This window comes from Clarias gariepinus, chromosome 13 (assembly GCF_024256425.1).
Source record: "Clarias gariepinus isolate MV-2021 ecotype Netherlands chromosome 13, CGAR_prim_01v2, whole genome shotgun sequence".
Classification (NCBI taxonomy): Eukaryota; Metazoa; Chordata; class Actinopteri; order Siluriformes; family Clariidae; genus Clarias; species Clarias gariepinus.
In genome coordinates, this window is record NC_071112.1 from 18,859,819 (window position 1) to 18,876,429 (window position 16,611).

The 16,611-nt window shown below is 37.4% G+C and overlaps 2 protein-coding genes across 3 annotated transcripts in view; both read right to left on the reverse strand.

The window, feature by feature from the left end:
* The window catches only part of eml5 (EMAP like 5), a 66,392-nt gene extending 63,741 nt beyond the window's left edge, over positions 1-2,651 (reverse strand). For both annotated transcript variants that reach the window (XM_053510158.1, XM_053510157.1), the window contains exon 1: positions 2,214-2,651. In XM_053510158.1, the coding sequence (XP_053366133.1) occupies positions 2,214-2,410 (197 nt within the window). In that variant the 5' untranslated portion in view covers positions 2,411-2,651. The remainder of the gene's footprint in view (positions 1-2,213) is intronic.
* A 1,875-nt stretch (positions 2,652-4,526) lies between these two features.
* Positions 4,527-16,611, reverse strand: part of itpk1b (inositol-tetrakisphosphate 1-kinase b) — a 41,616-nt gene continuing 29,531 nt past the window's right edge. Inside the window, exons 6-11 of the mRNA XM_053510028.1 lie at positions 10,522-10,620; positions 10,222-10,262; positions 9,779-9,944; positions 9,214-9,281; positions 8,926-9,088; positions 4,527-7,417 (exon numbers count right to left, since the gene is read on the reverse strand). Of these exons, the coding sequence (XP_053366003.1) occupies positions 7,077-7,417; positions 8,926-9,088; positions 9,214-9,281; positions 9,779-9,944; positions 10,222-10,262; positions 10,522-10,620 (878 nt within the window). The 3' untranslated portion in view covers positions 4,527-7,076. The remainder of the gene's footprint in view (positions 7,418-8,925; positions 9,089-9,213; positions 9,282-9,778; positions 9,945-10,221; positions 10,263-10,521; positions 10,621-16,611) is intronic.

Sequence of the window (16,611 nt, forward strand, 5' to 3'; positions counted from 1 at the left end):
AAGTGCAGTAGAAAAACAATATGACGCTGGTCCCATATGGAGGCATTTGATATGCAAGCACACTGAATGACAGTCATCTCAGTGGGTCAACCACAAGGCTACTGAGGTAACCAGAGAAGTAGGAGCACTTATGGAGCAGCTGAAGTGACACGCAAAACACACTTCTGAAATGTGACGCAAATCAGTAAGCGGCCGAGTGTAATACTTGATTCTGTCTCTATATCATTTTAAGCAGTCTCTCTCACTTCCTATTCAATACTTTCACCTCTCCAACCTAAACTCTGTTTTAGATCACCCAGCTTCACGGTCTTACTCACTTTCTCTCTCTTTATCATGTATTTCGACACAATCCTGTAACACATACTGACTCAAAAAAACGTGTGTGAACTTCACTTTAACACTTTCACTCGAAGTGCTGCAAGAAAAACGCTAGCACACGTTATATATACGTACAGACATAATAGTGTGGATAAAGGTGTGTTCATATATGCACAGTTAAAAAGGTCAGTATCTTTCTAACCTAATTAATAATGAAGAGCTGAGCCAGCTGACTAGCGGAAACATCTCCACCCACCCGCTCGTGCAATCGCTATATCACATATTTCAGATCACTCTGGTGGATGGTATGTACTAAAAATAATAAAAGAATTTAATACATAGGGTTAAGCAGAGGTTAGTTACAAAGATGTTTTTATAGCTGGAAGAGTATTTAACTAACAGATGGAAAAATGTTGGGTCAGAAGTTTAAGTTAACAGGCAACTGTAAAGATATTGTGTCATCCTGCTCTGTAAAGGCTTGCTATTTCAACAATGATGTAATCAATGTTCATACAACAGGTAACAATGCAAAGAAAACCTTAGAGAAACTCTAATTATTTATGTAGGCCTTGATTTGTGAACATTTCAAACTTGACTTTTTTATGAGATTGTGTCCTAATGGGCAGTACTGTGTAAAAAATCTTGAGCCATCGCACGTTATCCTCACTCACTCATGGTCTATATGGCTTTGCCTGTACACAAGGCAGCCAGGCAATTCAATTATATTACACAGACTAAATTAAATAAATGGGAACAAATAAGACAGATTGCAAAGTGCATAAAGAGTGCAATTTAAAAATTGGTTGTTTATACAACAACCTCAGCAGCAACCACTTTTACCCGCTTGTCAGTTTCAATCACTTAAAATACATCATCAGTATAGTAATTACTAACCTAATCATTTGTCAACATCTGCACATGTTTCTCACTGGTTCATGCCTAAAGTTAGTTTTTTTTTCTTCAAAATGTTTGAGCGATTCATAGGTCACTCTGTTGCTTACCAAAAAAAACAAACAAACAAACAAATGTTTAGGTACAGGGACTAGACTGAAGAAATGAGTGGTAGCACAAGATTTAAGAGCAGTACAGTAGTTCAAACTGAAGTATCAAGCTTTTTCTGACAAGATACCAACTGCTGAACTGGTCATGCTGGCTGATCATCTCCCATCTCCAATCTCCCATATCCCTTAATCAATTAAATTAATCAATACACGTGTGAGCCTTTCTGATTGCCTTTCGTCCATGTCTATGGTGGTGCATTATTAAAAGCAATTCAGAAACCACCAGCACTTACCCGCAGCCAAGGACTGCTGGTCTACCAGTGAGACCAGCCTGATTGTTTTTTGCCAGTTGATCTCTAGACAGATCAAGCTGGATTATTGTGTTTTTCTAGCAGGGTGACACTGATTAGTGGTTAGTACAGTATAGATAGGACATCTATGTCCTTGAACACATTTCACAATAAATCCAAATGATCATTAGAGTAATAATAATAATAATAATAATATCTATAAATAGAATATAAACAGATTAAATCTATGTAGCAGGCATTGCAGAGTCGGTCACTGACCTCGTGTGTGTGTGTGTGTGTGTGTGTGCGTGCGCGCGCGACACTGTCGCTATCCAGCACCAGCAACTCCTGAAGGTTACCGAGGCTAAAAGCCAAGCTGCAGGGCTCTCTGCAGGTCAGAGTTGCGAGCACATTTCACACGCGTGTTGTGTTAAAGTAACAATAAATTAAATCCAATTTAAGCTGCTCGCGAGAAGCGCACGAGCTCACTGTGTGACCGCGGTGCGCGCGGGCCGTTATTTTTAAACGGCCACAGTTTTATAAGCTCTCGTTTGCACGTTGTCATTACTATTATAATGATTATTTTTCACCAGTTGAATTTTACCTGATTATGTCGTCGTTGTGACCCAGGTAAAATTTCTGCTTGTGTTCCCGTGTGTTGTACACAACTCCTACACCTGCCACGAAGTAGACGATCTCCTTGGCGGCGGTGTAGTACAGGTTGTTGCGGCACTGGTGGCCCCTGTAGCCGTAAACCCACTCCAGCCGCAGATGGCAGTTTGGAGCTGTTCTGTCAGCCATGTTCGCACTTAATTCTCTCCGAAGCGATTTGGTTTCTTTCCCCGCAGCCCTGCTCACACCAGCCCTTCAGTCAGCTCGTCCGCCTGAACAGAACAGAAGACTTGCTTCGACATTTTCTTCACAACCAAGTCAACTTTGCTCTGTGCGCATCTTGTTCTTGGCCTCACTTATAAATTCTGTATCCTAACGAGTCTTTAAAAGCCTGCCTCGGACTTCTTCACAGGTGTAAAAGTCTGCACCTCTCCACCTCCACCTTCCTCTTCTCTCCGCTGGCCGCACAGGCGGCTTTGCTCTTGTGTCTCGCGAAAAGCCTCCGTTTTTTTTAATGTATCGTTTCACTCGGACCGCCCACTCCCAGGCAGCAGCACTGATGCATGTACAATCCAGCCAATCACATGACTGGATTTCTACAGCGCCGCATTGAGTGACAGTGGATTGACCAATGGAGCTCAGCTGCGAGGAAACGTCATGGGCAAGACGAGAGGCTTGCTGACAGGCATTACAATTATTCTGCAGTTTGTCATGCTTAATTCGTTTTATTATTATTATTATAATAATTTTATTATTGTTATTACTATCATTGCAGTACTTCAGGTCACACACGGGTGGCGTTAAAGACACAGATATGTTTCATTATAAATGATCATGGAGAAAGAACTTTTTATTATTGTACTTTTATTATTTAAATATTGTAAAGGAATGCTAAATGCTGATTTTGAAAATTCACTCATTCATACTCTATACCGCTTTATTCTGTGTAAAGGGTTACAGGGAGACAAGGTGTCAATCCATCACAGGACACACACACACACACAAAACGAGTAATTTGTGAATAGCAGTTAACCTTCACGTCTTTGGACTCAGCGGAGGAAACTGGAGTGCCCAGAGGAAACCCACCAAGCTCCATGCACACAGACAGGAGGCAGGAATCGAACTCGGCCCTGGAGGTGCAAGGCGACAGTGCTAACTACTATGCCACCGTGCCGACTGATCCTGAAAGTTTTAACAAGAAAATGGTACAACTGCAAATCTAATTTAACTATAAGCAACTTGCACTAGAAATATAATGCAAGCAACATTAGCAGTTTTAAAAAGCTGTTAAACCCATTTAAATGACTTAACTTTTGCATGAACTTTTAAATAACTCATCACCCAGTTATTTAAAGAGTCAGTGACCAATATTTTGTTAATGAGCAAATTGGTTGATGCAAATAATTAATGCTTGATCTACACACAAAACTGAATCACATTTAAAAGCAAACTTAGACATTGTTAGTTTTGCAGTTAAATTTATATATATATATATATATATACAATGTATATATATATATATATATATATATATATATACATACACTCAGCAAAAAAAGAAACGTTCCTTTTTCAGGACTGTGTATTTCAACAATAATGTAAAAATCTAAATAACTTTACAGATCTTCATTGTAAAGGGTTTAAACAATGTTCAATTAATTAACATGCACCTGTGGAATGGTCGTTAAGACCTTGACAGCTTACAGAAAGTAGGCATTTAATGTCACAGTTCTAAAAACGCAGAACACTAAAGAGCGTAAACGTGCATTAAGCATGCTGCAGGGAGGCATGAGGACTGCTAATGTGGCTAGGGCAATAAATTGCCATGTCCGCACTGTGAGACGCCTAAGACAGCGCTACAGGGAGACAGCTGATCATCCTCGCAGTGGAAGACCACGTGTAACAACACCTGCACAGGATCGGTACATCCGAATATCACACCAGATACTGACTGGTACTTTTGATTTTGAGCCTCCCTTCATTCAGGGACACATTGTGAAACATTTTTAGTTTATGTCTTATGGTGTTGACTCTTTTAGTGTTAATACAAATATTTACACATTAAGTTTTCTGAAAGTAAAAACAGTTGAAAGTCAGAGGACGTTTCTTTTTTTGCTGAGTATATATATATATATATATATATATATATATATAGCTTCTCATAGAAACCATTCAGACGTCCCGCCAAGGTTCAAACAATCAGTTATTCCCATCTTCATAGAAATAGTTCTTCCTGCTAAGATATAAAACCTTTAACCACACACACACACACAACTACAGTATTAAAAAACACAAATATACAGTACATTTTTAAAATCTTTTATCTAAAAGGAATCACAAAGTGTAGATTTGATTTTAAACTTACAAAACACAATGTTAACATGACGTTCTCTATGAACGAAGGTATGTACGCAGGTGTAGGAGGGTTTGTGCACTGTATACATACAAAGGCTATAATATATTTATATAATATAACATTTCTAAGTAAACATTCAAGTGGATTTCAAGAGAACTTGAAGAGTTGGAGTATTGAGTAGGTGATTTTCCCATGTCAAAGCACAATAAATGCGAGTGTACAATTAAGAGACAAAGTAGAGCAGTGTACAAAGCTGTCGCATCCTCTCCAGTACACAGGTTGAAGAAGCGGGCCATTTTCAGGGCAATTTTCATTTTCACCTTATATCAACCAAATAAAGGCTGTTCCAATCATTTGTATTCATATACATTAAACCACAACTGCACTCAGTTCATGTCTACAACCATGTCAAGTTTAATATGTTGATTGGATAGGCAGGTATTCCACCCAGCAGAAACTAAACACCATCCAATAAAGGAAACTATAAAGACTGAAATTTTAAATTATTGTCTGTGCAAAGGTGCTTAGCATTTTGGTATACACTGAATAAAAAAGGAAAAGATGTTTGACTTTTAAAAATGGACATCTAAAGGTGAAGGAAAGATCAACATATACCATCTTCCCAAAAAAGGTCAGTGGATGTACTGTAGCAAGGTTCTTCAAATACAAATTTACATCTGTGACCCAAACCAGTTCCTGATGCAAGAATAGGATTTGACAAAGCAAAAAGTAAAATCAATATCATAGTTTTGCAATTAATATCATAGATTTGCAAAATTCCCCTGGTACTATGTCAAACTGTCTCTTCAGACATTGCTGACTGCACTAGTATAACAACAATAATAATAATACAACTAAAAATGCCCATATTCAATTTTAAAACTAAATTGCTATATTTCCCTTTTAAATGTAATCTTCGATGGCAAAAAATAAAATATATTTTAATCAACTACCAATCTATTGATCTGATTAAAAACAAAAAATTTGAAATGATTTTAGTTTCCTCTCTGCTAAATAAAATCAATATAGTGACGAGCACCAAGAAATTCACTAATAAACATGTATACCAAAAGAACATAAGCTTATAAAATCATGTGATCATGTGAACATGCATCAACCAGATGGTGCATTTTACATAAAGTCTTTTAAGTCTGTAGCACTTATCTAAGAAATGCCCTTATTTCAGGTAAACCATTTGCACTGGTTGCATTCGCTTAATCAAAGTCAAGTAAGTGTTTCCAAAAGGGGGTCAAAAAGCTAATTATCATAATCACTATTTGTCAGAATACAAGCTTCCATAAAAAAAAAACAGCAATCCTAACTTTTTATCCTAACTTTCTTAATTATTTTTTTAAATAACCAGATCTAAATCATTTGGATTTGTTAGTCACTTTTTAGTATAAAGACTGTATATAAATTAAATATAATTTTTGATAATCTAAACAGGAATGGTTATAGGATTAGGCATTAATAATCGCCTTCATGTATGATTTCTCAAAAACATACCTTTTCTGTGTTATTTAAAAAGACAAAAACACCTCAATATCTACAGTCACCAGATAACAACTCTAACTCTGGGACTTAAGGGGATGTGGTTATAAAAATTTACAATTCAAAAAACAACTGTACCAGACCACATCCAAAATACTGGAATGCAAGAATTTCTGGTCAGAGACACACCCATAGACACATGCATGCACAAATGCACACAGAAAATGCACTTTCAATTTTCACATTTGTCATCTCAGAACACAATCCAAACATTAATGACACTTGTCATTGCAATTCCCAAGCTTGGATCATCACAAAATAAGGAAAGGCAAACAGTGGAACATCAGGTGTCGTTATGTTTTACCAAGGCAGGTAAAATTTAACTGCTAAGCTAAAAATCTAGAGTTGAAATACACAGCCACTAACGGAGTGAATGTTGTTTTGTGAAATAAATGTAATTCTCCCTTACAAGAACTTATATTTTATCAAAATTGCTCTTCTTGGTTGGGACATGACGGGGAGACGTTCAATAACACATCAGAGACCATTATAGTATAGGACTGACACTTGGATTGACATGAAGTATAAAGCTGTTGAAAGTTACAGGACTGACTTACAGGTACACATCCACTGGCAAACCAACATATCATTAAAACCCTCAATCTGCTCAAACCAATGGTGTACAGTTACGATCCCTTCCAATACCTTGCATGAAACTCATTTCCTCTCATTCTTCACAATGCTTCTAAATAAAAAACATTTTAAAACAAATATGAACAACAAATCTGTTAATCAATACTGAATTCTTTTTACAGTACTGAGTGTTAGACTTGGAAAAAGAAAATACACAAAAGGTATAAGGAATCCATCACCCTATAATTAACACTATCAACGACTATAGTAAAAGGTTTATTTCTGATTACGGATACCGCTTTAATATTATCTATTATCATTTTTTGTTGTTATTTACTCTGTTCTTGTTTTGTTCAGCAGAGGGAAAGGTGGTGGTCACTGTGAGGAGGCTTTAGTGGCAATAGTGGCCACGCAGTGCTGTTGGAAGTTGGGTGACACTGCTGAATTGCAACCCAGTCTCTGGCATGGACTCTTCAGTCCTTCGTCCCCCTCCAAGATCCATGCGCTGCTGCTGCTCTTGTCTGAATCTTCCTCTAACAGGCTGCAGCAATCTTGGGAAGGGGCTCCGCTCCGCTCCTCTGTGACTGGTGGTGTTAATGCCGCTGAGGGGGGTGAAGCCAGTGGCAGAGAAGGATGGTCAATGGAAGACTGACCTTGGAGCACACTGGTGATGTGGTTAAGGAGGTCAGTGAAGAACTCTGGAACACCCTCATACCCTGTAAACATACAAAGAGCAGAACTAAGAAGTCGTACCGTTTAAAACATGTAGCTACCATTTAACAGAAGTGTTACGACGTATATATTGAATGGGAGGATCCTTGCATGCATTTTGTAGTAATATAAAACTACAGCGAACTTCCAATTACAAGGGATTTAATTTGGACTTTCACCATATGATTTAAAGATTATTTAAGACTTGAAGTTGCTAAATTTGCATGTCTCTATCAGCTTTGCACATCTGTATTCTGGTATTTTTACCAGTTCTTTTAAGCAAAATCGCTCAAGCTCTGTCAGACTGAATGGAGAATGTTGCTAAGCAACAGTTAAGTATTGCCACAGATTTTCAATCGATTTGAAATCTTGTCTGTGCAATTCAAAACATTTTTGGTTCTTTAGCTTTTTAAACCCCTTCCAGGGAACCTTTGCCAGTTTCCTTAGAGTCATTGTCTTGTTGGTAGATGAAGCCCCACCACAGTGTCAGAACTCCTGCAGACTGGAAAGTTTTTCTTCCTACGACTGCCCTGTATTCAGCTCCATTCATCTTGCCCTTTACCCTGACCAGTTTATCATACCCATAACATGATGCTACTACCGTCATACTTTACTGTGATGGGGTTCTCTGGGTAATAATTAAACAGTTTCTGCCACATCAACTTTACACCAAAAGTCAAAGCATTTTGCTTTTACACAGTACAGATGACTTGTACAGTGTTCAACTGAAAACAAAATCAAACATTTTGGCCATAATCATATTTTGGGGAAAAGGGTTAGTTTACAGAAAATAGAAAATATGGTTGTAGATCACTGGCAGTTCGGGGCTGTCAGCTGAATCAGGAGCTCTTGTAAAGTCTATGAAGCATGATGACATCTTAAGTTTTATCTGTTTCGAGGATATTTTAATTTAAAACTAGCAGAGGTCAGGACCTTTGGGCACAACTTATTATTATTTTTTTGTTTATTGATTTATTTTCTACATTCTGGAACAATACTGGAGATTTCAAAACTAATAACACATAGTACAACTCAAACGTTGTGTTTGTGTGTGTGTGTATTTTATATACACTAATATATACAAAGTCAGCCAAACATGTAAGGCAAAAAAAAAATAGTATAATCCAAATATTATCATATATAACGTAGAGCAATACATTTAGTTTATAAATAAAGTTTTTCTTCCCCGGAAGTGTGTATACATTTTTGGCTGACTCTGTATGCTTGTATATATCCATAGAGCATGAACATACTGTAAGAAAAAGTTTTTTTATTATGTTGTCTTGGTGATTTGATATACACTAAACAAATTTACACTTAGAAAAAGGCTTTATTCACGTGAATACTGCTAAGGCTCTGCTTGATAGACTGTAAAAAAAAAAAAAAAAAGAGGGCAACATTTGTACAAATGCATAACTAGTGTTGTGCAAACTGATGAAAAAATTGTATGCGATGCACTGTAGAGAAAACATATGCCATACACCACATACACACCCTGTGCTGAAACACTCACCGGGGAAAGCATTGATGTCAATGACTGCATGTTGGCCTGTCTGGTTGTTGATGATAACATCGATGCCAAAGAGTGAAACTCTCAAAGCCTGTCGCAAAGATCTGGACAGTTTCCTAATGACATCATCATTGGGTGGCTGGGACACACCCTCTACATTATCTCGCTAACAGGAAGAGAAATGATTTAAATATACAGAGACATTTATTTGAATTATATCCATAAATAGGAAAATGTCCAATAAGTTAATAACCGTGAAAGTAAAATTTGTGTAATTTCAGTGAGACTTACGGATGTAAGGTCTGAGGATGACTCTGGTTTGGACACATTATGGCTGTTGAAGAAAATAGCTTTTCGGTCTGAAAAATGTGAAAGAAAAAAGAGTGAATCACCATATTTTTGCCAATTTGCATCTGTGTTTAATAGATGTAAGACTGTACATGTGTGAACTGGCCACTAGGCTGCAGCAGAAGCCAGGAGCAAGGAGGCTGTGAGAAACCTGACTCACATAGCCAGACAGGAGGAGACAGAGAGGAATGTGGATCTGCCTGGAAGACGGTGACTTTACTTTACATAAAGTTAACAGATCTCTTCAAATGATAAAATTGAATATGTTGTCTAAGTCTGGATTGAGACTGGATTGAGACTAAAAACAGGATTGGGCTGCAGCATAGGATCAGACCAGCTTGTTGTACAGTATGTAGGTACAAACTCTGAACATACCACTAAATTAATTAATTAGCATTAAATTCACATTACAGACTAGGTATCTAACAAAAAGCCACTTATTACACAGGAATAAGCCAATAATATGCTGTAATATACAGTAGAAACAGTCGCAGTGCTGAAGGCTCACCAGCAGGGCCAGATGGGAAGTTCTTCAGGGAGGGTCTTTCCACCACAGTGTAAGACTCACCCACCACAAACACCTTATAGAGCACAGCATTATGGTTGATGAAGCTCTGAATAACACACGGGGGCTTCACATCCCTCAGATCCTCAGCACTAAAGATAATGGCCATCTTCAGAAACACAGAAAGAACAGTGTATGAAGTGTGACGCAATGGGGAAGCACATAATGATTACGCTAAACATGTTCCTCAGCCTAAAGGCAAACAAGAATTTTTAATGCCTTGTTTGGCAAAAAAAAAAAAAAAAAAACACTCCACGTTGATATCAATGCAGAACCAAGCTTAAAACATTAGGGAAATTGTGTGTGTTTAGTCTGTTAATATTTGATTACCTGTGGTTAGCTTTTATAGACTAGGGAGTTTAAGTGGAAAAATGTGGAAGTCTTACCTCATGGGAGTTGGTTCCATGTGCTACTCGTGTTTTGCAAACTAAAGAATTAAAAGAAAATGTATACCGTATCAATTTACAACAAAAGGACTCGGTTAAATACAGTATAATATGATCATGAACTGCTCTGGCTTTGTGGATGTTGACAGCATGCAACAGATGTTGTGCGATCCTGTGTTGTTAGAACATGATGACTAAATCTGAAAATGTTTTAGATTCTCAGCAGCTTGCTTTATAACACAGTAAAACAAACTGCCACTTCCTGTGTTCTTTTTCTTTACAGGAAGAAGAGTGACTTACTGAAGGGGAATGTAAGACCATGTTGCTTGATCTGTTCCAGCGTGTCTGGACCACACTCACTGTTCAACACCATGAAAGGAGGAGAGCAGATTCTCTCATCTAAAGAGAGAAAGACAAATAGGTGGAAGTTAAATAATAATAATAATAAAATAATAATTTTAAAAAAGTATATATTTCTGCATTATATCAAATGGGTGGAAAATACGTTGCTTAGTTCTGCTTTCGGCTGGAATACGCGTTTTTGGCAGGAGCAGATGTTACCCTTAGTCACCCTCATGAAACAACTATAAACTGCCCTTTCTGAAAGCTACTCAGTCATCGGTTCAGTCTCTTCCCTGTTTACTCTGGTGGCAGAGAAACAATGAGCGCGCCGCACTGAGCCATGGCTCCTTCTGCATAATACAGGAGGCCTGCCAATAGGCCGAGTGCAAGATGAGCCACGGGTTCAAGGCTTTGTTTGGAAATAACGTACTCTCACTGTTCTGCATCTTGCAAGCAAACATTGTGGTGAGAATGAAAGGAAAGGATCAATTTCGGTGACCGTGAAACAGTTTTGCTCAACAAAGCACTTTCAGTCGGCGGAGGAGGGGAAATGGCAGCTCTACTACAACAGTACTACTACTACTACATTACAGGATACCCTCAGAAACTTTCAACAAACCCATTTCACCAAGTTACACAACTAATAAATGTTTTAGCCTTTGAGCAAGGAAAAATAATAGCAGTCCTTAATTCAGCTTTCTAACTTACTTTCCCATTGTTTTTCTGTGACTGGCTGTCTGTCACCATGTAGTTTGACTCCTTTTGTGCCGGACATTCGTGCCATGATGACGTTTGAGATATCCGAGCTGGCGGATGATCTATGCGTAGACAATTCACACTGGTTCCAAGCAACACACACAAACACACAATATGACCTACGGTTATGACTGTCACGGCACTCAAAATTTTATCATTGTATTATTTTTGTCCCCTGAATCTATTATCCACCCAACCGTGTAGCCTAAAGTTCATTGTGATTCAGCCATATCGTGTGCATTGTGTGCCAGCCAATGCTACCGAGTACTCGCCTGCCGTCACTGCTGATAAGGAAATTTGGAAGGTGCTGATACGACAGAATCATGACTACAAGCTTTATCAAACTGATGACAGCAGTCCGATAAGATCACCATGCACTCTCATCAACATTCATATTGTTAAGGTCTTTAAAGTATAATGCACAGGCTTTATATATATATATATATATATATATATATATATATATATATATATATGAATGATTTTTTTTATGTGAAAATGAACAAAATTTTTTTTGTCTAAATCATATACTGTATTTTGTACACTTCATCCATCATTTCTTTGCAGTTCACTTAATAAAAGGAAGTGAAACCCTTATCAAATAAATTTGTTATAAGCAAAGATTTATCTAAGCAGTCATTTGCCTGTGGTAGACTTGCCTGTGATACACTTGCCATGCCATGCACTGCTTTCACCGTGTTGTCATTCTACGCATTTTATAAATAAGCATCACTCTGCAGCATTAAGAAATGCTCCTTGGTTAAAAACAGATGCCAAAGGCCAGTGTTAAACCTGGCATTACACCGGGGAACACAAGCTCTCACTTCACTTCCTGTTTGGCTGACCGAGTTGCCTTTCTACTGAATGACTACATTATTGTCTGCCAAGCAATTCTGCAGGATCGAAAGTGGAAAGAAAAAATATATTAATAAAACACAGTGGTTTTCTTATCAGTGCAACAGAGCCTGAGCTTTTGTTCAGATACTCCTGAGGAAGCTTACGTAAGACTAGCTGCTAGCCGGCTCAGATAACAGCCTATTCTAATCAACAGTAACAAGCCAGAAGTTTTGCAGTATAGCCGGACACTTACAGTTTCATAGGGTTTCCCCCCTCACAGACCTTCATGGGATTTATAGAAGCAACATAAACTGTCGATGTGACATTTTGGTAAACTTGCTCAGTCATTTAGACAAGTATGTTAAAATAATTTATAAACCCACTTGCCAAATATGTTGATATTAATACACATACACAATGTAGATTTATTAAAGTATTTAAACAATAGCAAAATCTCCCCAAAAAAAGGTCCAACAATATGTGAGAAGGTCCACAGGTTCTTTGACATTTCAGCTATGGAACTAAATTGGGAATGTTTAATTATCAATCTTCAGCTCTGTCTAAACACTCGTTCATCTCTGAAGACCTGTAAGTTCCGGCTGACACGTTTACGTGATGTTTTCATTTATGTTTACCTGATGTTTGAGAAGGTCTGCTAAAGTCTGGAGTTCTGCCCTGATTCTGCTTCAAAAAACATAAGAATGTTGGGTAGACAGCTGACTAATGGATGGAGTAGTCCTAAACTTTGTCTTTGAAATCAACACTGTGTATTTCACTTCCCAATGGAATGTCTTAAAATACCCTGAAACTTTCCATTCCTTGACTGGCTGACACACTGCAAGTTCCTTGTGCATACAGGATTCACAGACATTAATTATATACTATATGGACCATCAGAAACCAGAACTCGCTTTACGCTTGTAAAATGCTAAAGACCTGAATTATGACACTGTGTCAACAGAACAGATCACAATCTCAGGGATTATGGCATTGAAACGGCCGAGGCTCAAATCTCGTCTCATCTGCCTTTCTGCCTAAATCGTCCGGGCTGCAGAAAGCTTAGTGTGTGATAGCAGTGCGTAAACTCAGGAGTTTCATTGAAAGCGTATTCTTATTTAAAGTCTTGGACTTTTACAAGAAAGATTTAAGCATAAATACATGATTTACGCTCGATTTATAAAGATAATCAGATTTTCCACATTAAAAAAAAAGAAAAAAAAAACATAATTCCAAACTGCTCCGTTCCTGTAACATTAAACAGACAGTAATTAATCAGCAGGTTCTGCCAGAATCTCCTCGCTTTCAGTATATATAGAAAGCAGTATTTATCCAACTCAAATCCAGACCATTTCATCCTAGGTCAAGATATCCAGCATAATAAAACCAAATTTGGAGATTGTCATTCCTTTCTTGTTTAAAATGTGCACTCAGGAAGATTTGAGGAACGGCTTCAAGAGTCTTTCTGCCTGAATCTTAAAATCCCACATCCAAAATGAGTCACACAAAAAAGTCAGACTAGGCAAACAAATGTCCTCCTTTACCTAAAATTCAAATACCTTGCAAATGATGCGTCTCCTCTTAAACCTGTCTTACATGCGTTAACAGCAGTTTTATTTGAACAATTAACTGTACAATAAAACCTTGGCTGACTTCTGTAACACAGTGTTAATGTCTCTCTCTAAAATTTAAATAAATAAATAAATTGCCAGAACCTCATCAGCTAATCATCACAGTCATCAGATGATCTATATCTCAACACGTAATCGACAGATTGTAAGCACATCACATTACACCACTGTAAGACTAAAAAAACTAATGACCAAAGTAATCTTTTGAAATGGGCAAATTTTGTATGTGAAAGCAAAATCAAAACCCAAAGTCTTTTACTATACATTTCTTACGAAATTGATTTCTGTCAAATAAATAAAGTGTGCAACTTAATTTTAAATTTCATGATATACCTTCTTACTTGTCCAGCAAACACAACATATTTTATAACGCTATTTAATTAGTCTGTCTTTTCTTGGCATTGTTACTCTTGGCCTTCCAGACCTAGGGCCATCAGCAGTGGAACCATATGTTCGGATTCTGTTTCATAGCCTGGAAATTATATTCCTGGCAAACTTCAAACTATCTGGCAACGTCTGCTTGTGTTACTCCAAGTAGAAGCTTTCTGATGGCTGTCTGTCTGCTTGCATTGTCTAAATGGCGGACATGAATGTTTTTTACTCATTTTAAATACCAACACATGTCAGCTGGACAACCAAATGACAAAGTTCATGGAAGTGCCTGATGCCCATTAAGCAAGTTCGAGTGAGGTTATTCACAATAGGGCAACACTCTACTAAGAATTACGGTAATTTTTCCTAACTTGTGTTCTTAATGTAACAAGGCAAACAAAATTATGAATTGCATTTCAGGTGAGTATAATATCAGAAACAGTGCCTAATGAAGGTAAATATCAAATTTAGCAGGCAGCTATTTGGTAATAGGCCAAGACATTTCTGAATTCATATTGCTGCCATAATATGAGGTGGTACACTTGTTACACATGGCTCAGTTTCTTCCTTTCTCCATAATCTTCTCTAGTCATACTGAAAGTATAAAGTTCCAACATCTTTGTCCTATCTATCCGTGGACACACACACATATTATATATATATATATATATATTTCTTAGTCAACTTTAGTCTCGCCTTTCTGATTTTTGGTGGGTGTTCCTGAGCTCACCATTTTTATTTATTAATTAATTTATTTTTCTTTGGGACTTCATATTGAGTCAGCAGTAAGGTGTCGCAAATGCAAGCTTCAGAGTGGAAATAAACTCTAGACGCTATTGGCCATGGAGGGCCGTGGAATACATATAAATAGTGCTGTACATTTTTTTTTTATAGCAAAGCAGAAGTCAGAGCATATAATTTAATTACAACTCCCATATACTGGTGTAGACGGCTAATACAACAAGAAATATGTTTGAGCATTCTCTGGGATACTGACATCAAAAGCCATGATGGTTTTAAATTTCTTCTCTACTGGCACAGAAATCATTCTGAGTAGGTCCATACTGATGATTTCTGTCATTTTCAGAGCAATCACTACTTATTCTAGATTAGGAAAGCAGAGCTTATTACACCGGCCAATATGTTTTTTCTTTTGTACTGGAGCAATTTGTCTGCCTGATTTGGAAAACTCTCCTAATTTTTTTTTTTGGAACATTTTTCGTTCTGAACTTTTTGACCTCCTCATAAACTTGATACAGAGCTTTTCCTCCTTCGGTTTTCTTTCAAGCTGGTCAGAAACACATCCCACGTTTTAGAAAAAGTCCATTTCAGCAGTGCACTTTTTTCCTTTCTTTGTAAAACTCTCCTAATGAAATAGCACAAGCTAATGAGAAGTAAAGCATGCAGCCCTGCAAGTTGGACAGCTTTGGGGTAGACTTTCAACAGCCTGATGAAGAAACAGCTGACACATACAGACAACGCTCTTGACACTCAAAATCTTTGTACTTAGGTCTTAGATTATGAAACGGATACTAAAAAACAGTTATACGCCTTTAAAACCACTGACGCAACATCCAGCTGATCATAGGTGTGCACGTACACATATTAGAACAATTCGTTTGCTTTAAACTATTGTATAAGAACTAGTAAAGACTCTCTCATACAAAAAAAGCATACAGACTCCCACAGACCCAAGGCAGGGATTGAACCCTTGACCCTGGAGGTGTGAGGCCTGATAGTAACAGCGTGATGTGTACCTTCTGTTGTTTTATTATTGTTTTCATAAAAACCTATTTTGCACTGCACTCCATCAGAGACCGAAAGCATCTCCATTGTTTTAGGAACCATACAGACTCGCCTTCAGATCTTTCAAGACATTTCTTCCAGTCTTCAGTCCAACAACAAGACTTTGTCTTCAGTACAAAACAGCCTCCATTTAAAAAAAACAGCGATTAAATCGATGGGTCAGTTTAGAATCGATTTTACACTTTTCATTTGCTCAACTGCCGAAACAATTTATATTGCAGCTTTTGCAGAAAATACAAACTTCTTGCATTTTCTGCAAAGAAATTGCAAAATACTTTTGTTTTGCAGGCTTAGCGCTTCTTCCTCTTCATTTGAGTTAATGGTGGCTTAAAAGCAGGCATTCTCATCAACTACTGGACAGGCAGAATTTTTATCGCTTTGTTTGAGACGAGACATGTAAACCAGTCAACAATGCAACTTTTCTTTTAAATACTAAAAAACCTAATGTATCAGAAAATAACAATGCACAAAAATGGAATCGAAATCAATAGTGTTTAAACATATGGCACACAGAAAAAGCTTTGCAAGCAGTTATTCTTTATGTTATACCACTTAGGTATTATATTAGAAAATATATTTCTAACAAAGAATGTAGTAATGTTGCACCATTAGCTCATGTGGCTTTCCAGTGCATCTCAGTAAAGACATG